The sequence below is a fragment of the Pongo pygmaeus genome, chromosome 6 (assembly GCF_028885625.2).
Source record: "Pongo pygmaeus isolate AG05252 chromosome 6, NHGRI_mPonPyg2-v2.0_pri, whole genome shotgun sequence".
Classification (NCBI taxonomy): Eukaryota; Metazoa; Chordata; class Mammalia; order Primates; family Hominidae; genus Pongo; species Pongo pygmaeus.
Window position 1 is genome coordinate 20,750,345 of NC_072379.2, and position 22,297 is coordinate 20,772,641.

General features: G+C 42.4%; 2 protein-coding genes and 1 pseudogene across 14 annotated transcripts in view; 1 reads left to right on the forward strand and 2 right to left on the reverse strand.

The window, feature by feature from the left end:
• Positions 1-22,297, reverse strand: part of RABGEF1 (RAB guanine nucleotide exchange factor 1) — a 77,486-nt gene that overhangs the window by 9,572 nt on the left and 45,617 nt on the right. For 12 of the 13 annotated variants that reach the window (XM_054495082.2, XM_054495077.2, XM_054495081.2 and 9 more), the window contains 3 exons: positions 6,018-6,099; positions 4,100-4,232; positions 2,182-2,273 (listed from right to left, as the gene is read on the reverse strand). In XM_054495082.2, the coding sequence (XP_054351057.1) occupies positions 2,182-2,273; positions 4,100-4,232; positions 6,018-6,099 (307 nt within the window). Of the gene's footprint in view, positions 1-2,181; positions 2,274-4,099; positions 4,233-4,866; positions 4,962-6,017; positions 6,100-22,297 lie in introns of those variants that run through there. The other variant, XM_054495085.2, reaches the window with a different exon arrangement.
• Positions 15,727-15,837, forward strand: LOC129041861 (small nucleolar RNA U13; annotated as a pseudogene).
• LOC134739926 (grpE protein homolog 1, mitochondrial-like) lies at positions 15,738-18,756 on the reverse strand. The gene has a single exon (XM_063668325.1). It carries the CDS (start codon positions 16,359-16,361, stop codon positions 15,861-15,863), a length of 501 nt encoding a protein of 166 aa, XP_063524395.1. The 5' UTR covers positions 16,362-18,756; the 3' UTR covers positions 15,738-15,860.

Here is a 22,297-nt window from a genome sequence, read left to right on the forward strand (position 1 = left end):
GCTAAACACTTAAAACAATTGAAGGATGTTTTACCAGAAGGATGGTTACCAGAGGCTGGGAAGGGTAATGCAGGGCATGGGGGATAGTGGGGATGGCCAAGGGGTACCAGAAAAGTTAGAAAGAATGAATAAGACCTAGTATTTGCTAGCATGACAGGTGAACTATAGTCAAAAGTAATTTAATTGCACATTAAAAAGTAATTAAGAGAATATAACAGGATTGTCTGTAATACAAAAGCTAAATGCTTCAGAGGATGGACCCCATTTCCCCTAAGGTAATTACCACTCATTATCTGCCTGGATCAAAATAGCTCATGGAACTCATAAATATATACACCTATTATGTACACATAAAAATTAAAACAGAAAGAAAGGGAAATGTCCACCATCAGCCACAGGCCCTGACACTCTCCTTGTCCTAAACTCTTGGAGCTAAGAGGAGCTGATGATGGACTCTCTGGTCCCCTTCCTGGGGTGACACACTTCCTTTCAGAAGTTCTGAAGAGTGTTCGACCTCAGGGCAGAGGACTTGATGACTCTCAAAATTTTATGCAGTTCTCTTCAACAGACCTCGTATTTGTTACTTGTCAGCCCAGAACATGAGCCTCCTGCCCTAGAAGAACGTGACCCACACTGTAACTTAACCGGCAGCCTCTCCTATCGAGTCCCACTATTCGTGGAACACAGCTATGCTTCCCTGATCCCTTGGGCCACCCACCTCTACTTTCACCACTGATGGGTCACACAAACACTTGCCACCAGCTGATGCCCCGGTGAACCATGCCCTACCTGGGTGAAAGGCCAGGAAGGCCGGGGACTTCCCTATTAGCAACAGGTCGTAAAGGCTACGTTGGCTTGGACAAAACTCCCATGGAACACTCTAAATGTAAACCAGCTGATCTTGAACTTTCTAGTAAGAGTCAGGAAAAACACAAGTCCCAGGTCCATATTCAGGCTTTTAGAAGGCCTCCACCTTCAACCTCTTATGGGGTTCCCCGAGCAAAAGGTGCGGGGGGCAGAGTAGTCATGACCTATGCCATAGCCTAGCAGAAAAGCTTGCAAGAAAAAAAAACAATAGTATTGACCTGGGCCACTTGGATTCTACCTTCGGAACTTAGGAAATTACAGAAACCAGTAATTTACTTAACAACAGGAGTTGACACGGGAAGATACACAAAGAGAAGCAGAACCCGACAGTGGAAGAATCACATCAGCAGAGAATGCCTGGAGCAGACCCTCTTGTGCGTAGAGGCAGTAAGATAGCCCACTCCCTGAAGGACCGTTGGGGCTAAGGTCCTGAAAGACTCCACCAGATTCTTTATAAACCTGATAAAACCTTAAGCAAACCTCCATTTCTTCTGTAGCCTGAGTGAATCTCTGGTTCCTATAACAAAAGGAGCCTACTCGATGGCCAGCCTCCAACACTACTATTATCAGTTAACCTACTTCCTTTCCAGTAGAATTTCATTAACAATGTCTACATGAGCAAGCCTTTCCAAGGCCTCTTTCTAATAAAGGAGACACTGGCCAAAGTTGAATATCCCTTCGTTAAGATTTTTTTTTTAATTTAAACGTTTGTGTTGCACTCTTGCTGGGTCATTCCCATGAATGAGAAACAACCCTTATTAGGAGGCTGGACCTGTCTAGAACGGCAGTGCCACATCAATTTGGGGCACTTCATTTATTTCCTGATCAAACCAGAAAAATAACTCACAGCACTTCTCTAACAACCAGTCAGAGGCATCATTTTACTATGTTACTCCAGCGTGGGGATTACCTTGCCTTACCAGTTCCCTTCCTTTATCTAAAATTATTTTGAATATATAAATGCAACTGAAAAGAAATTTATTCTATCATGGGAACAGTCAGCTGAATAAAAACTATATAAAAAAAGAAGTACAGAAAAAAGAAAAAAAAATTATTCTATCTGCCTTTGACCTTAGTTTAGTTTAATGCCCATGAAACGAGACCATAATCCCTGAAAATAAAGGGGTAAAAGAGTTAACCCGCTCTTCTGACTGCCATCAAATTCATAAAACTAACAATCTTACAAATCACTTTTACTACGTTCCAATGTACCTTCGACAATCTGCATTTTACAAATGTATAGATTAATATTACAGCAAAATGTTAACCTTAAGGGGAAAACATCCCAATAAAAAAGCTCTTGGTTTCACTGACCTGTGATCGCCTTCACCACCATATCAGACACTTCTGGGATGTCTTCATTAACAGGGACACACAGCATCTGAGGCGTAACCCAGCGCAGGGCTCTAAAGAGAGAGAGACAGTAAACAAGAGCTCCAAGGATGAACTGTGGCCATTCGTCTTGTCACCTCCTTCAGTTTAGGGAAAGCCTGAGGCATCATTGACCACTCAATCCCAGGCCCACACACATCACCCCTGCAAGTACTAGGAGCTCTAATGACGTAATGAAGCAGCTAGGATCCTAAAATGAGACTTCTGCATTTATCAAAAGAATGGAAGGCCATCTTGCTGACTGAAATGACATTACGCAGTACCACCAAGACTGAAATGCACTCGGTATCTGAAAGTGACCATTTGAGAATTGGCTGCTGCCTGTCCTCACTGCCTACTGTGTTAATGTCCTTTTACACTCAGTCCTCAACTTCTTTCTTTTTTGAGATGGAGTCTCACTCTTGCCCAGGCTGGAGTGCCAATCCTGGCTCACTGCAGCCTCTGTATCCTGGGTTCAAGCAATTCTCCTGCCTCAGCCTCCCAAGCAGCCGGGACTAAAGGCGCCCACCTCCATGCCCAGCTAATTTCTGTACTTTTACGAGAGACAGGGTTTCACCCTGTTGTCCAGGCTGGTCTCAAACTCCTGACCTCAGGTGATCTGCCTGCCTTGGCCTCCCAAAGTGCTGGGATTACAGGCGTGAGCCACCACACCCGGCCTCAACCCTCAACTTCTGAGGCACACTGGAGCTTGTATAGGAGGCCACGGGCAGGACCACCATGCCTGAATCACTGTGTGTTTCCTGGTCCCACCCTAACTTCACTCCAAGTACCCTGCTGCAGGCCTCCCCTCTTGCTTGGTTACTGCTTCCGTTCTGCATCTTGGTCCAGGGCCCCTCTGGTTACTTCTGGCTCCTGACCTTGGGCTCCACGTCTTCAGCCTGCCCAGTATCAACGCCTCACTTCAGCTGTGAAACTTCCAATACAGATCTAGCAAGTACCAGCCCCTTGTCTGGAACCTGGGACTCCGAGTCCCCTCTCCCCTTAAAACACCTCATCAGCTCAGCCTTGGCCGTGTTCCCACACTTGGGTGGTCTTTTCCTCAATGTCCACCGCAACTGGAGTACAGAGCGCTGGGGCTCACCCCAGTGAGCCTGGAAGACTGGGTGCTATGGGAAATGTCATCAATCCAACGCTAGTGAAAGATGTGACTGGGGAATGGTGAAAAATGTGCACCCCTGAGAGGAATGAGGAAAGAGGACATCTACTGACTTGTTATTTTTTTGAGAAGGAGTCTTGCTCTGTTGCCCAGGCTGGAGTGTGGTGGCATGATCTCAGCTCACTGCAACCTCTGCCACCTGGATTCAAGCCATTCTCGTGCCTTAGCCTCCCAAGTAGCTAGGATCACAGGCGTGTGCCACCATGCCTGGCTAATTTTTGTATTTTTAGTAGAGACGGGGTTTTACCATGTTGCCCAGGCTGGTCTTGAACTCCTGGCCTCAAGTGATCCACCCACCTCAGCCTCCCAAAGTGCTGGGATTACAGGTATGAGCCACCGGGCCCAACCGACATCCCCTGCTTTGATACGGATATTCACAGCTTCCTGCTTGAGGAGATGGTAATGGACCAAGAACACAGTCCCCCTATTCCTTGGAGATTTCAGGGATTGAAAACAATCTCAAACACCAAACACAACTCTTACCAAAAGCTGCCTTGAGGGAGATGGATAGGTGAGGTCACCATGTTCGTCTTTCTGACACAACAGAGCTGCTTCCACTCTAAGGAAGCAGGAACATGAGCTATTGCTTTCCCTTAAGGTTTGAAACACAGGTGCATTATTTTCCCCCAGTGTGTTCTTCCATTAGAAGGTATAACTATGAAGCAAAACAAAGTAAGCAACTACCTGATTCTCTTTTGAATGGCAAGATCTTTCTTCTCATCATCAGTAGTTTCTGGACAGAACACATATTTATAGAGACGAGTCATGATGTACTTTTCAATCTGATCCATTATCTTCTCGACTCTTTCTGGAGGCACTGAAATAACCAGACAGAGAAAAGATCAAGATATATATTTTTTTTCTTTTTTTTTTTTTTTTCCCAGACAGAGTCTGGCTCTGTCACCCAGGCTGGAGTGCAACAGCATGACCCTGGCTCACTGAAACCTCCACCTCCTGGGCTCGAGCCATTCTCCTACCTCAGCCTCCCAAGTAGCTGGGACCACAGGCACACGCCACCATGCCTGAATAATTTTTGTAGGTTTTTTTTGTGGAGATGGGGTTTTACCATGTTGCCCAGGCTGGTCTCGAACTCCTGGGCTCAAGCAATCTACCTGCCTCAGCCTCCCAAAGTACTAGGTTTATAGGTGTGAGCCAGAATGCCTGGTCAAGAGTATATTTTCATAGCACTTTCTACACAGCAAAAAACTAATTTACTAGAAATAAATTAAACGCACTCAGAACAAAAGTATAAGAATGTTATATTTAAAAATATGCTTAAAAAAAAAACTTACCAGCTGGGCGCGGTGGCTCTACTCCTGTAATCCCAGCACTTTGGGAGGCTAAGGCAGGTGGATCACCTGAGGTCAGGAGTTCAAGACCAGCCTGGCCAACATGGTGAAATCTCCTCTCTACTAAAAACACAAAAATTAGCTGGGTGTGGTGGCACGCACCTGTAATCCCAGCCACTCGGGGGCTGAGACACGAGAATCACTTGAACCTGGGAAGCAGAGTTGCAGTGAGCCGAGGTCACACCACTGTACTCCAGCTTGGGCGACAGGGTGATATTCTGTCTTGACAAAAACAAACAAACAAACAAACAAACACAAAAAATCTCCTTCCAACTGTTGGGCTGCCTTCCACAGCAACCTCAGTTCTAACTGAAGTTGTCTGGCAGGACCTCACAGTGTACACCCTGCCAAATGGGGAGACTTCAGCAAGGTCACTCCCTGTCCTACATTACAAAGGCATTTGCAACTCCCAAGACTGATGAATGCTGATGAAACTTATCCTTTCATTTTTCTGAGGTTTACCATAACACCTTAGAGCTCTCTTAGGTATACAAATGGAGATTTCTCTGATACACACATGTGCTAAGTACATTCTAAAGTCTAGTATCAGTGGAGGTTGAATCCATAAAGAATCCCTAAAAACTTGAAGCTCTTTTTTTTTTTTTTGAAACTATTAATACAATAACTCACCAAAATGGTGATTCCAAGATGGCAAAGCCTTCCAAGAAGTTTTTTTCTTTCTCTCTCTCTCTCTCTCTTTCTTTTTTGGAGACAGAGTCTCGATTTGTCGCCCAGGCTGGAGTGCAGTGGCACAATCTCAGCTCACTGCAACCTCCGCCTTCCAGATTCAAGCAATTCTTGTGCCTCGGCCTCCTGAGTAGCTGGGATTAGAGGTGCACCACGACACCCGGCTACTTTTTGTATTTTTAATAGAGGCGGGGTTTCACCATGTTGGCCAGGCTGGTCTCGAACTCCTGGCCTAACGTGATCCGCCTGCTTTAGCCTCCCAAAGTGCTGGGATTACAGGCATGAGCTACTGAGCCAGGCCCTAAGATGTTTTCGTCTGCTCCACCCCTGCCCCTAATGGAGTTATTAAATGTTACTCAACAAATTATCCAATTGCTCCTGGAAAGATACACATGGTACAGTTCAAAGGCACTGCTAAGTATAAGACCAGTTCCCAGAATGTCCGTGAGGTTACAGGATGAAGTCTACATACCAGCCAGACCATCAGAGAAAGAAAGAAATTGCTAAGAGACTGAGCAGTCATCCCTGTGCAATACCGGCAATCTCTCAATGGCTAACAGTGTTACCTTTCCCACGAGTTTGCATCCTTTCGGCCACATTGTGGTAGAAATCCTGAGCACACTCTGACTGTTCTTCAATGCTTAGATCCTGAAACAGAGAGACAAAGAGGCTGCTTGTAGCTGGACAAAGTGCAGAAGCACAGCTCTACCTTCTAAGAACTTTCCAAAAGCCACTCCTTGTACTGGTAGTAAGCCTAAAAGTACTCACAGGTTATATTAATCCTGCAGGAGAGTAAAACCTATCCGTTAATATTATTTCCAATATCCATTTTTGCCGGACTTTTCCTTAGTTCAGCCAAAGATGGGATCCTTGTCCGTCTCATGGCCACAAAAATTTAGGCTGGCAAACGGTTTGAATGGTGAGTAAGACAGGGTTTTATTAGGTGAAAAGGAAGAAAAGGGGGAATCAGAGACTCTCACAAGGCCAGAGTCCCTGCTAGAGTGCTTCCTGCCAGCAGCTAGAATCCTGGGCTCCACACAGAAAGAAGAGGGGCCAGGCTCCTCCCTGCTACAAATGGTGCAAACTTCCCAAAGCTCCACCCCGGTGGGCAGGCCGGCTGGAGTTTTTCCGGGGACCCCTTCCCACCTAGCGGTCTAACCATGACCATCTCATTCTTTTTGCTATATCTACATATTCTTAAATAGATTTAATGCATGTTTTGATAATTTACATGTTTTATGGACATTTCTATTTATCTAATCCACTGAAACATTTTTGGTGGCTTTATGACATTGCATTCTGTTAACTGACTTATTTGACTCTCCTCTACCACTGTGCATTTGAGTTGTTCCCCCTCTTTCACTGTTGTGCACTGTAGCTATAATTTTGTAAGGACTATCTTCTTTTTGGTTCTCTGTGATACATTTCCAAAAGTGGCATTAACCACTTAATATGAATAAACAACATTATAGCGCAAAGTATCTATTGCTAGCCACACTCCTCAGAAACTCAGTGCACACTGTCATTAACCACGTGTATGCGCTTATTTCCCTATGGCCCTTACAACATAGGGCTTGATAATTTTTATTTGGTTTTACTGATTTTATAGGTGTAATATATGTATTTGTTTCTCACTTTCTGCCAAAGAATATTTAAAGTCTATTTAAAAGATAAATGCAGTTCAGCACAAGAGACTAGAAAATAAAAAGAATAACAACTGTAATCCCAGTGCTCTGGGAGGTTGAGGCTAGAGGATCGACTGAGCCTAGGAGTTTGAGGCCAGCCTGGGCAACATAGTGAGACCCCATCTCAAGAAAGAAAAGAGAAGAGAAGAGGAAAGAAAGAAACGGGAAAGAAAGGAGAGAAAGGAAAGAAAGAAATTTAAAAATTTTTTTAACAATAATAAGTAAAATAAATAAATAAATAAATAAACAAACAAACAAACATGGAGAGAGACCTAAAGCAGAGCCACAGATGACAAGACAGAAATGTTTTCCTGGAAGATGTCTAAATTAGTCAAGAGTCAGCCCATACATCTGTCTCTAACTAAACTTTTTAGCAACCATCACTAAGATGAAAACAGTTACATAATTCAGGGTTCAAAAGTTGAAAGCAAACCAATCCTTCAGGTGAAATTCTGACACCGAAATCAAAAATTTCTCCCAAGGGTTCTCACAAGGATGTCACAGTAGAAGAGCATGAATAAGGCCGAGAACAAACCCCCAGGACTGGCTGTCACAGACCTCATCTACACAGGCCAATGACATCACACGCCAAGGGCCGATACATCCTGTGGAAGCCCGCAGCAGTCTGACCGTCTGGCTTAACTCTAAAAGGATGGCATGACTCTCAGGGTCAGGAGCAGTCACCTCATTCCCTCAGTAAAAATGGCCAAGCACTCATGGCACTTTGTGATCACCTTGACTGCAGCCCTTGTTACTGTCAACTAGTTACCCATATACATGCAATTTGGTTGAATTAAAATTGATCCCTCATCTATAAAAGCCTAGGTACTACCTTTAGTAAAGTTCAGATATTTCACTATATTAAGCTTTTATATTCATGACTTCCCACTGTTTTATTTTTTATCGCACAGATTTTTAAAAAGTTAATACTATTAAGCCTTTTATCTGGTCATTAAAAACAATTCTTTTGGCCAGGCACAGTGGCTCATGCCTGTAATTCCAGCACTTTGGGAGGCCGAGGCGGGTGGATCACCTGAGGTCAGGAGTTCAAGACCAGCCTGGCCAAAATGGCAAAACCCCGTCTCTACTAATAATACAAAAATTACCTGGGCATGCTAGTGCACACCTGTAATCCCAGCTACTTGGGAGGCTGAGGCAGGGAATCGCTTGAACCCTGGAAGCAGAGGCTGCAGTGAGCCGAGATCACACCATTGCACTCCAGCCTGGGTGACAGAGTGAGTGAGACTCCTACTTCAAGACAAACAAATTCCTTTTTTTTTTTTTTTTTTTTTTTAGGTTTTAGATTTCATTTCTCTTTTTATTTAATTTGTTAAAATATATAGAGACAAGGTCTCACTGTGTTGCCCAGGCTGGTCTTAAACTCCTGGGTTCAAGTGATCCTTCTGCCTTGACCTCCCAAAGTGCTGGGATTACAGGTGTGAGCAACTGCACCTGGACAAAACAATTTTTTGATAGTTCAGTTTTAGCTCCCCTCTACAGCTGAAATATATATCCTCATCTACTTTCTATTTTTTTTTTTTTCCCTGAGATAAGAGTCTCGCTCTCTTGCCCAGGCTGGAGTGCAGTAGTGTGATCTCACTGCAACCTCTGCCTCCTGGGTTCAAGCGATTCTCCTGCCTCAGCCTCCCAAGTAGCTGGGATTACAGGCCTGCACCACCACACTCAGCTAATTTTTTTTTTTTTTTTTTTGAGGCCTTGGGGAAGAGGTTCCAGGTTCCTGGGATGACAGAGTCCCACCTGGTCTGGCCCCAGCCAGACGGTCTACTTTCCTTTCTGGAAGTGACGTGTGTGGCCCTGCCCTGCCCCACTGCCCGAAGTACAGGTGCTGAAATAATCCATTTGCCAAAACTGCTGGATAAAGAGCTTAAATCAGGCTGCTGGCCATTTTGCTGCAGTCTTTATGCAAAGAGCTACTTGGTTGTTTCTCTTTTCTTCACCTTTTTCTTTCTTTCCTTTTTTTTTTTTTTCTGAGACGGAGTCTCGCTCCGTCACCCAGGCTGGAGTGCAATGGCGGGATCTTGGCTCACTGCAATCCCCGCCTCCCAGTTCAAGCGATTCTCCTGCCTCAGCCTCCCGAGTAGCTAGGAGTACTGGCACTGGCCACCACGCCCGGCTAATTTTTGTATTTTCAGTAGAGACAGAGTTTCACCATGTTGGCCAGGCTGGTCTTGAACTCCCGGCCTCAAGTGATCCGGCTGCCTCGGCCTCCCAAAGTGCTGGTATTAAAGGCATGAGCCACCATACCAAGCTCATATTCTAATCTACTTTCTTCTCAATATTTTCATGTTTAGCTCTTTGATTTGGCTGAAATGTAAGGTGCGTGGTATGAAACACATAACTAAAATAAACTTTATACAAGCCTATCTGTCATCATCAGCAGTTAATAAAGCACGACCCTATTCCCTCTCACCCTCCCAGTTGTCATATAACTTGCTCCTGAGAAATGAAATCTATTTCTGAAATCTCTGGTTTATTTCACTGTTCTATATTTTCATTTTCTACCCAAATCTCATCTAGGTGTGAAGACTTTCATTTTAGAATATATTTAAAAGTCTGCTGGATTTAGAAGCCTCCCTGCTTCACAAATTCTTGCTTTTTACCCCCTCACAAAAATTCATATGGTATATGTGTTTTCTTGTTTTTCTAGAATAAATAATGAAACACTGTAATTTAAATGATATTTTAAGTGTTTATACTGACCTGCAAAGTTTGTTTGTTTGTTTTGAGACGGAGTCCCAATCTGTCGCCCAGGCTGGAGTGCAGTGGCACGATCTTGGCCCACTGAAACCTCTGCCTCCCAGGAGAATCAAGCGATTCTCCTGCCTCAGCCTCCTGAGTAGCTGGGAATACATGTGTGCGCCACCACACCGGGCTAATTTTTGTATTTTTAGTAGACACGGGGTTTCGCCATGTTGTCTAGGCTGGTCTCGAACTCCTGACCTCAAGTGATCCGCCCGCCTTGGCTTCCCAAAGTGCTGGGATCACAGGCATAAGCCACCACACCTGGCCACCATCAAACTGTCTTTTAATTCTTTGAATGAACTTCTAATTTGCCACATTAAATTCTCAATATTTAACATTCTTTATTGCTGTTGTCTTTAAAAATTACCTTTTTTTTTTTTTTTTGCGACGGAGTCTCACTCTGTCACCCGGGCTGGAGTGCAGTGGCACCATCTTGGTTCCCTGCAACCTCCACCTCCCAGGTTCAAGCAATTCTCCTGCCTCAGCTTCCCGAGTGGCTGGGATTACAGCTGCCCATCACTACGCCCAGCTAATTTTTTGTATTTTTCATAGTAGAGATGGGGTTTCACCATGTTGGACAGGCTGGTCTCGAACTCCTGACCTCGTGATTCGCCCGCCCTGGAGTCTCAAAGTGCTGGGATTACTGACGTAAGAGACAGCACCCGGCCTAAAATTAATATTTTTTTAAAAATGCTAGGCTGTTTAATTTTTTTATCACTAGTATGTACACTGTAAGTAAATTCTGTGGACTTATCTTGCCATGTTGCTATATCTGTACTTCTATTACTGTTCTGTTTTCCCTTGGATTTTCTTGATAAGATTTTTTCCTGAATTTCCTAAAAATTACATTTGCATTCATTCTAAAAGCACTCATTACTCATTACATGATTAGCAGAACTCAAGCCACTATACAAGTTCTATAAAAAGGTCAAGAACATGCTCAGATGGCTTTCTATTTAAATGGGAAGACTGAATGCAGTCATTATAATATTCTATAATTACAAACAAGAAAGACAAAGTACCGTGGGGCATACCGTCAGTCTCACTTTTTCTTACTGGAGCTGTCTCCTTCTCTAGATAGGTACGGTGGCAGCAGCAGTAAATGTGCTTATTTTATACTAACGCCTGTGGTGAGATGGTGGTGACCACATCTTTCTAGCAATGCTCGCCAGAAAGGTTATCATCTTCCTGTTCTGCGGTGTGAACCCAAGTAGATCCAGAATTACTCTATGAGAAAAATCCTAAAGCTACCCACCCTACTCATTCCCAGCTGACTGTGAAAGCAGGATGAGCCTCGATCTGAGCATGCTCTGTAGGTCAAATGCGTGGGTTTTCATTACCACCACCCCAAACCTCTATTTCCAGTTCTCCAAGGAGACTTCCATCTAGCCCTCATCTATGAATTGATGAAATATATTTACACTATACATTCTCCAAGTTATATCTCTGTACTAAATTAGATCACCAGACAAATACATCCATGGACTACACTTTAGGTCTGCTGGAGATATTTCTTCAGAGAACTAGTTTTAGTTTTAAGCCTGGACTTTTTGTTTTTTTAAATCTTTTTAGAGTCTTGCTGTCTTGCCCAGGCTGGTGTGCAGAGGTGCCATCTCGGCTCACTGCAACCTCTGCTTCCCAGGTTCAAGTGCCTCAGCCTCCCTTGTAGCTGGGATTACAAGCAAGCGCCATCGCACCAGCTAATTTTTGTAGAGACAGGGTTTTGTCATGTTGAACAGGCTGGTCTCAAACTCCTGGACTCAAGTGATCTGCCTGCCTCCCAAAGTGCTGGGATTATAGGCATGAGCCACTGCACCCAGCCTATGCCTGGACTTCTATGTAGGTAATCACAGTAGTAGCTACGTGAAGAACATGTCCATAAGAACATGTTTATAAACTCCAAGTACCATCAAATTATGACTCTGTTCTCTCACTCTTATTTTAAATTAATTTTGTAAACCTCAAATCCTTTTAATAAGCAGAATGGGTCTAGATAACAAAATGACTACCATTATGGAGTGTGAAATGAGATTTTTTTTTTCTGGAGATGGAGTTTCACTCTTGTCACCCAGGTGTGATCACCCATCTTGTCACCCATCAGGCAATGGCGCGATCTTGGTTCACCGCAATCCCTACCTCCTGGGTTCAAGCAATTCTCCTGCCTTGGCCTCCCAAGTAGCTGGGATTACAGGCACCCGCCACCATGCCCAGCTTATTTTTGTATTTTTGGTAGAGACGGGATTTCACCACGTTGGCCAGGCTGGTCTCGAACTCCTGACCTCAGGTGATCCGCCCGCCTCGGCCTCCCAAAGTGCTGAGACTATAAGCATGAGCCACCACGACTGGCCAAGATGAGTATTTTTTTTAACTATTAAACTCTCAAGTCTAACTTTATTATGGTTAACATTTTAACTGATATTTGAATTTTCCTTTATGGTGCTATAATTTAACTTGTTACTGTTTTATTTATTATTATTTTTTCAGAAATGGCATTTCACTACATTGCCCAGGATGGAGTGTAGTAGCTATTGACAGATGTAATTGTAGCTCACTGCAGCCTCACATTCCTGGGCTCAAGCAATCTTCCTGCCTCAGCCTCCTCCTGGGTAGGGGGGACAGCAGGTACACACTGCAGTGCCCAAATCTATCCTTCTAGTTCAAGTACTTTCTGCAAAAGCTTATCCACTCAGTCTTTTTAGGTAGTTTACACATGGTTTTACACCTTTCATTGGCACCAAATTTTAGCACTTAAGTTAGAAGAAACTATATTCATTCTTGTGATTATTATTACAGGTTTGAGCATTCCTAACCCAAAAATAAAAAATCTGAAATGCTCAAAAATCCCAAATTTGTCAATGTCGACATGACACCACAAGTGGGAAATTCCACACCTGGCCTCATGTGATGATGGGCTGGAGTCAAAAAGCAGCCAAAACTGTTACATGTCCAAAACTGCTTAAAATATGGTATAAAATTACCTTCAGGCTATGTATGTAACACATATATACAACAAATGAATTCTGTGTTTGGACTTGGGTCCCAGTCCCAAGTTATCTTATATATGTGTAAATATTCCAAAATCTGGGAAAACCCCAAAATCTGAAACACTTCTGGTCCCAAGGCTTTCGGATAAGGGATACTTAACCTGTAGTGCTCGCTTCCAACTAGAAACTCTCTGAGCTCCTTTTAGAGACCGGAGAGGCCTGTCTTATTGGTATCAAGGATCATGTTCTCCTCCCCCAGCTCCGCACAACCCCTGTAATTTTACAATACAATGCAGAAAACTCCTTTTCTATTTCTACTGCAGTTTATGCTCCAGTACAGTATTGCTTTCATAATGTAAAAGAACTCCCCTGCCACTCTGTCTCTCATCCTGCTTTCCATTCTTGTAGGACTTAACACTATGTAACAGATCTGCTTATTGTCCATTTCCCCAACTAAAATGTTAGCTCCACAAGGGCACTGTTCACCACCATATCCTCATGCCTAGAACAGGGCCAGGCACATGGTTAGTGCTCAGTATGGGTTGAATGAATAAATGTGGCCATTTATTACCATTCCTCCCTTTATAAGATGCTGAAGACAATTCTCCATAGATCTCTTTCTACCTATCTGTGAGCAGAGGCAATGACTGACTTTGTTTTGCAACATCTTTTCAAGGATTTCTGTATAGAAAACAGCTTTAGGAGACAGAGATAGTGCCTCCTTCAAGAGAAAAGGGTAGAATGCTTACTGTCTAATAAGGATCCCTAAGTCCAGGGTTCCTCTCCTCTAATACAACTCACTGCATGCACAGGCTTTCCCTGGTCTTGTGTGCCTTATCCCATAGGAACAGATACTCGGGGATAAGCACAAATGCAAATGCTCTGGCTACTACTACTGCTGAAAGAAACTGGCTTTTGTCTCTGACCCAGGAGACTCGTGTCTTTGGCCAGTATCTGTGAAACCATGGCAGGTTAATTTGTTAGCCTGCAAATAAGGTAACTCTCAGGCCCCTCACAGTGTTTGCCAAAGGGGCAAAATGAGAGCAGGTTTGTGTTGGTAAGTTCTTTTAGGCTCTACAAAACTCCAAAAGGTTTGTCATAGTTTTCCAAGAAAAAAAGATAGTAGAGCAGTGAGTAAATCCTTTTCCTCAAGTACTCTCTAATCATTGTATGGGATCATCTTTTCTATAATCTTTTTTTTTTTTGAGATGAAGTCTTGCTCTGTCGCCAGGCTGCAGCGCAGTGGCGTGATCTCAGTTCACTGCAACCTACACCTCCCAGGTTCAAGCAATTCTCCTGCCTCAGCCTCCCGAGTAGCTGGGACTACAGGCATGTGCCACCACGCCCAGCTAATTTTTTATTTCTAGTAGAGACAGGGTTTCACCATCTTGGCCAGGCTGGTCTTGACCTCCTGACCTCGTGATCCATCTTCTTCGGCCTCCTAAAGTGCTGGGATTACAGGCGTGAGCCACCGCGCCCGGCATCTTTTCTATAACATCTGAGTAAAGTTGTCATTTTATTTTTCTAAAATAAATTTTTACTCTGTGATTAAGACATTGACAAGTGGGTGTCTATCTTTGAATATTATGCTGAGAGGCACTCTATACACTTCTTAACAGTCTGGCTGAGATCTTTGTTTCCACTTCCAGTTCTGAAAACCTTTGACTATTTTCCTTGACTATGTTTTCTGTGTATTTCATCCAGAACTTCCATCATTTCAATGTGAATCGCCACAATCTATTTTCTGGGTTCATTAAGTTTTGTCTGTACTGATGTTTGCTTAATCTATTTAGGTTTTAGCCTTCATGTCCATATTTTTTTGTATTACCAATTTGTGCTGCCTTCAATAATTTTTTAAAGGAAAAGAACCATATGAGGGCTTTAATCCTCTTTAAAAATGAAACACACATTTAGTGTGCCAAGCATGCAGTCCTCATATTCTGAGAAAGTCCATCTCACCAGGGAGTATATCTTGAGGTCATTAGTAACTAGTAGAATACAGACTTAAACATTTCCACATTTAGATGAAGAAAACAGGGCAAAACTAACTGATTTTCTCAAATTCAATTACTGGCAAAATAAAGGTGGTGGGAACCGTTAAGGTACATATGCTCATTTTGCATCTCCAAAAACAAACAAAAAAGCCAGAAATCCGTCATTTTTAGCAGCTAGACAGTGTCTAAGGAACACACATGTTCTTCATAAAGGTCATCATAAAATTATTTTTAGCATAAGAAATGTTTCAACCCTTGCTTTCCCTTTATTGAATGAAATGTGTAGTGGGCTAAGAAATCCAGTAACTCCCATGTTACAAGCTGCACAAGAGACACACAGTGCAGACAGAAGTGTCCAGATTGCCAAAAAGCAGAATTCCCAAAGACATTTTGTTCATTTAAAAGACTTTGATGTCACTAGAGTCTGAGCAGATACAGCGTGATTCATGAACTCTAGAGGACCTGTAGTGTCCTATTGGCCTTTTTTACTAAGTAAGTGGAATTATTACACATGTGGTACTAAAAATCAGAGAACACACTCCTGAATAGGAGTTCATTAATGTAACTGCGAGATCAGCTTACTTTTCTGTTTACCTACTGGTTACTTCTGCTTTCCAACAGCCTTAGGGAAAGTCAAAAGTATTTAGATGACATGAACCAGCTTTTCATGAATTATGGCAAGTGATTTAAAGAAAAAAAAATCTTGTAAGAGGCAGCTAACCTTCCTTCACCACATCAACAAGGGTGGGGCTAAGGGGCTGCCCATGCTTGAACCTCACTTTTGTAACTAGAACCATTGGGGTCAGCTCTTTCCCCTAAACCAGCATGTGGAACAAGACCTCATGCTAGATCTTCCTGTGGTTCATAAGTGAGATGACTGGGTTTTCACGCTGGGTTTTCATGTGTGAGATATGCCTCCCTCAAACCTTGTTACAACACTGGCACATTGCCTGTCGGATGTGAAGAAAGACGAAAAAAAGACCTCACGTGCATAAGGGTGGAACTTGGCTCTGACAGGGTTCAGCTTGGCGGTGCTTGCTGAACACTTCCTGAATCTGGACTTCACTCATTGTGAGAGTCTCACAGAGGTTCTTCAGGTGAGGGTTATTGTCTTTAAGTCCTTCGTCTGGAACACACTGTGTTGCCTTCTCTAAAACATCTGCAACCTCTAACGAGTACTTGCAGAAGCCCTGAATGCTATACATATTTGCCTCCTCCACCAATTTTTGGCTGCTCTCCAGCAAGTCCTCAGTATCTGCCAATGCTTGCTTATCTTCTTCCACAGCCTCCTTCAGCTGCTCTTCTAACTTGACTTCTTCCATGAGTATCTTGTCCGTAAAGGGAGTATCTGTCCTCCATTTGGTTTGGATCCACGTCCTCTTCCAACTGGCAACTGTTCTTTCGTTTTGTAGCCGTGTGCAGAACTGAGAAGGCCGGGAAACAATGCCAACACCGGGAGACCGCATGGCACCAGCCTCAACCATGGAGCCACCACGGCTGCCCCAGGATGATGATTTAAGTTTCCCCTCACCTATCACTATGTGCTTTTATGAAACATTTTTAATTATTTTTATTCATTCAACATAATTATCAAATACTTTTTTTTTTTTTTTTTTGAGATGGAGTCTCGCTCTGATGCCCAGGCTGGAGTGCAGTGGCGCAATCTAGGCTCACTGCAAGCTCCGCCTCCCGGGTTCACGCCATTCTCCTGCCTCCCAAGCAGCTGGGACTACAGGTGCTTGCCACCACGCCTGGCTAATTTTTTGTATTTTTTAGTAGAAACGGGGTTTCACCGTGTTAGCCAGGATGGTCTCGATCTCCTGACCTTGTGATCCACCCATCTCAGCCTCCCAAACTGCTGGGATTACAGGCGTGAGCCACCGCGCCCGGCCTCAAATACATCTTTTATCTACTTTTTTTCCTTATGACTTATAGATGCTGAGAGCTCAGAGCTATTTCCACTGCCTCACTTCTCATCCTCAGTGCTTCTAGTTTTAAAATTAGGTCCTGAGTTGCTACCCCTGCTGAAGTTCTCACAATAATTAAAGCCTATTTGCTAGTCAAAGGTTCTTTGTTTTGGGTAAATACTTCTGTTATTCTGACAGTAATTACGCGGCAGGGCAAACTACTGCTTGATTAAATATGTAGTTTACAATAGTAGAGTCATTTTAAGGTATAGGAGGACACTTATCTTTCTGCTTATCCTGAGAAAGAACACGGGAATGAAGATATAGCCATGTCTTAAACTGTATATTTTTTTGTCCTCATTCAGGTACAAAACTTTAAGTCCATATAATATAATCAGTATCAGATTATTTTTTTTTTTTGAGACAGAGTTTTTTTGCTCCTGTTGCCCAGGCTGGAGTACAATGGCGTGACCTTGGCTAACTGCAACCTTGGCCTCCCAGGTTCAAGTGATTCTCCTACCTCAGCCTCCCTCGTAGCTGGGATTACAGGCACCCGCCACCACGCCCAGCTAATTTTTTGTATTTTTAGTAGAGATGGGGTTTCACCATGTTGGCCAAGCGATCCACCCACCTTGGCCTCCCAAAGTGCTAGGATTACAGGCATAAGCCACCGTGCCCAGCTCAGTATCAGATTTTTACAGGACTGGCTAGAAAAATAACAATGAAACAAGCAAAAGGTGTTATGTTGTGCTTAACTGCTTCCTTAGAAAGAAGAGCTTATCAGAATGACTATTAAGAAGTCTTTTAGAAACTGAATTGATTGCCATGAATGGAGTATTAAGGGATTAATACAAATTAAAAAAATAAAAATAACTGAATTGAGAAACCCAAAAAATGAGGGGAGTTTTTTTTGTTTTGTTTTGTTTTGTTTTGTTTTGTTTTGTTTTTGAGATGGACTCTTGCTCTGTTGCCCAGGCTGGAGTGCAGTGGCCTGATCTCAGCTCACTGCAACCCCACCTTTCGGGTTCAAGTGATTCTTCTGCCTCAGCCTCCCGAGTAGCTGGGACTACAGGCGAGCACCACCATGCCCAGCTAGTTTTTGTATTTTTAGTAGAGACACGGTTTCACCATATTGGCCAGGGTGGTCTCGAAATCCTGACCTCGTGATCCACCCACCTCAGCCTCCCAAAGTGCTGGGATTACAGGTGTGAGCAACTGCGCCCAGCCCCAAGTTTATTAAAAAGCATTAATGCAATATCCAACAAATTAAAGGGTAGGTACTTTGAGGAAGTAGAGCCTGCCCCCTTTAAAAGCAGGACAAGCTACACTTTCAGAATAGGGAAAAAATGCATCTGAGGGATTTATTAACACTTAGCAAGGGCAGGATTTAAATAGTTTGAGCAGCAAAAAAGTTTTTCCAAAAGTTTTATTTACTTTTATTTAATTGCAGTCTAAACATGTGTCTTAAAGTGAGCGTTTTCATATAAATAATTCACAGAAAAAAGTTATTTACAAAGCCACAGATCTCATTCAGTTAGGTAATATGGTTTTCTAGTTATTATGGGAAAGGTTAACACTTCATTGGGTCTATATAGTGCTTTAAAATTGCCCTCACCACATGAAGCTCTGTCCAGATGACAAAGAGAATGTATACCTCTTCATAAGTGACTATATATACTCCTGAATCCATAATCACTCTCAGACCTGTGTGAAGCTTGGTTAAGGTGAGATTCTTAAATTCAAGTTAGGCCAGGCATTGTGGCTCAATCCTGTAATCCCAGCACATCATGTGAGGCTAGGAGTTCATGACCAGCCTGGACAACAGAGTAACACCCCATCTCTACTAAACATACAAAAAACAAGCTCAGCATGGTGGCACACACCTGTAACCCCAGCTATTCAGGAGGCTGGGGCATAAAAATTGCTTGAACATGGGAGGCAGAGGTTGCAGTGAGCCGAAATCATGCTACTGCACTACAGCCTGGGCAACAGAGCAAGATGCTATCTTAAAAAAAAAAAAAAAAAAAAAAAATCAGGCCAGGCATGGTGGCTCACTTCTGTAACCCCAGGATTTTGGGAGGCCAAGGCAGGCAGACCACTTGAGGTCAGGAGTTCAAGACTAGCTTGGCCAACACAATGAAATCCTGTCTCTACACAAAAAAAAAAAAAAAAAAAGTAATTATCTGGGCATGGTGGCACATGCATGTAATCCCAGCTACTCAGGAGGCTGAGGGAGGATGATGACTGGAACCTAGAAGGTAAAGGTTGCAGTGAGTGGAGATCACACCACTGCACTCCAGCCTGGCCAACAGAGCAAGACTCCTATCTCAAAAAGAAATAATAATAATTCAAGTTATGTTGTACAGATTGGGTTTTAAAAATTAAGCTTTATTAATTTGGCTCAGCAATTTAAATTCTTGCCATGATGATTTGTAAGAACAGAAAAGTAGCTGATGACAACTATTTTCAACATAAAAGGATTTTGTGTTAATGACATAGCTGCCCGTCTCATTTGCAATGGAAATACCTTGTTTTAAAGAATGTATAGAGGTACTGTAAGAGTATACATGTTTTAACATTAAGTAGCTAGTAAGACTAGCAAGAAAGAAAAAAGAGCAAAATAAACAAGCTTCAGAAAAGTATTAGCAAACAACAATATTTGCTGAATAGCACTGGGCGCGGTGGCTCATACCTGTAATCCCAGCTCTTTGGGAGGCCAAGTTGGGAGGATCACCTGAGGTCAGGAATTCAAGACCAGCCTGGGCAACATAGGGAAACCCCGTCTCTACAAAAAATAAAAAACTCAGCCAGACATGGTGGTGTGTGCCACTAGTCTCAGCTACTCAGGAGACTAAGGCAGGAGGATCACTTGAATCTGGGAGGTCAAGTCTGCAGTGAGCAGTGACTGTGCTATCGTGCTCCAGTCTAGGAGATAGAGCAACACAAAAAACGAAAGAAAAGGAAAGGAAAGAAAGAGAAATGTGTTGCATAGTAAAGCATTATACTGCAATACTGCAGTGGGTATGAAAATTACGTAGGTGCTGAAATTTAAATTCTAAAAACAAAAAACATCTAAGTGTAGACAACGTGTTTCTTGATAAAGATAAAATGGCTTAAAAATTTTAATGCAGTTCAGAAAAGATTTAATTTTCTAGACTTGACCCATATGCTGAAAAGGCTGCTCACCACCAGCATATACAGGGCTTGGAGAAAACAGAAATGATGTGGGAAAGATGTGGGCAAGAGCAGATCACTCTTCTGGATCTCAGAAATTTTAGAAAGAATAATACTGTGGGATGCAGTAGGAACAATTATCCATTTATGGCAAGGCTGACTGGGCAGTTTTTAAACAGGTAAGAATGAATTTTCATATTGCATAGGCCCTTAGGACACCATCTAGAAAGTTTAGTTGGTGGTAATAACATTAATTTAAAGGTTTTGAGCAGTTTTCATAAACTGAGTACAAAGACTTTTTTTTTTTTTTTTTTTTCCAGATGGAGTCTTGCTGTCATCCAGGCTAGAGTGCAGTGGTGCAATCTCCGTCTGCTCACTGCAAGCTCCGCCTCCCGGGTTCACGCCATTCTCCTGCCTCAGCCTCCTGAGTAGCTGGGACTACAGGCGCCTGCCACCACGCCCAGCTAATTTTTTGTATTTTTAGTAGAGACAAGGTTTCATCGTGTTAGCCAGGATGGTCTCGATCTCCTGACCTTGTGATCTGCCCACCTCGGCCTCCCAAAGTGTTGGAATTACAGGCGTGAGCCACCGCACCCGGCCACAAAGGCTATTTTATACTACCACATTCTTCACAACTTCAGAGGAACTGCCCCAAGAAATTTATATGATTAGTGATCTGAAGCTAGTTAGGTTAGTTCAGGTGTAAAGAGTGTTTATTTATTTATTTGAAATGACATTAACTTGCAGCCGAAGGCCAAAAGGGCTTCTCTAGGGACATTCACTTTAAAAAACATCTCTTTCATATACGGTATGTGCAGACTTCACACTAAAGATACCTGAGATACATGCATAGTACTTGGCCACCTAACCATGAAACACATAGTGCAGAAATGGAAAATAGGTGGCTTAGTGAAACAGGAGGAATCTGAGGCCATATGCAGGTCTCTGATATAAATTAGTGATGCCTTACAAATAGGCATGGTGATATTTGTACCAGTTAATTACCTCTTTACTTTAGTATACTCATTTAGAAGTCTACTAAATTATTACAGAATAAGAACACATCACACTTCTGAGCAAAAGAAAAACACCAGATCTGAGTTGAGCAATTTTCTAAAACATATTAATTATACAGCATACATGCTATACCTACTACAGTATACATACACTAATTTAATATAGCTATCCCGTGAACATTTCATGTGGGCTCAAGAAAAAAATAAATACAAAACCTCAGTTTTTAGTTCTGATAAAAATGAAAGATGGTGTCACATGAACTCTGAATTGTTCCATATTAAGGATACCTATCATGTTTCCTAACTTTAAAAAAAAAAAAAAACAGGTCACTTGTTTTAACTCTAAATGTTTTACTCTAGAGAGAAAAAATATCGAGCGAAAGACAGCTACTTACTTACACAGTCTAATTACATTTCTGAAGGGCAAGAAAGCAAGCTTTTCTCCTTTACAAACTGAATTCAATATCTAAAAATTATTTCAACACAAGTCCCACTGCTTATTAGCCTAGTGATTGCTGACCCCAGCTAGAATATAGCTAAACAGTTAAACACCCTGCTGCTTTTCTAATTTCCTTTTTCTTTCTAAGACTTCCTTACTTCATAGAAGCAACTTTTGGAGCTAATCCTGAGTTTAATGGTTATAGAATGTTACAACAGAATTAATCCCTATTTACAAAATGAATTCCTTTACAGGCAGTCTTATGAATTATTGCCACTGAAATTATGGGTAAAAGAAACAGGTGTGGAAATCACAAGTTCTAGTTGACATTGGCAAAATCTAGCTGTGTAACCTTAGACAAGTCACTTATCCTCTTTGGCTCTCAACTTCCTCATCTATAAAATAAAGGGACTGAAATTCCATAGTTGCTAAAGTCCCTTTCATTGTCTAAATTCTATCTGTCCTTTCTCTAACTGAATGAAAAAATTCAAAATCAAAATACGAAGAACAAAACAGAATTCAACAACAACAACCCTTAAAATTACTGCCACTGGACCTAACAATGGTTGCACAGAGTTAAAGGTCTACTATGGCAGTTTATACTATTTACAAGATCACAAGTCAAAAAGGCCTGTTACTAAAGCACATAATTCAAGTGGCTTCAAGGTCAGAATTTCCACACAAAGATGATCCAAACACCACTGAGTTGCAGTGGAAAAGTACTAGCCTGAGAGTTGGGTTTTAGCTTGATTCAGAGGCTTTTCTTAGGTAACTAATTTAACATACCTTGGTCTGGATTTTTCTCAGGCATGAAATGACAAGGTTGCACTATATTATCTCTAAGACCTTTCCTCAAATCAAAACTCTATGTTTCTATGTGGTTA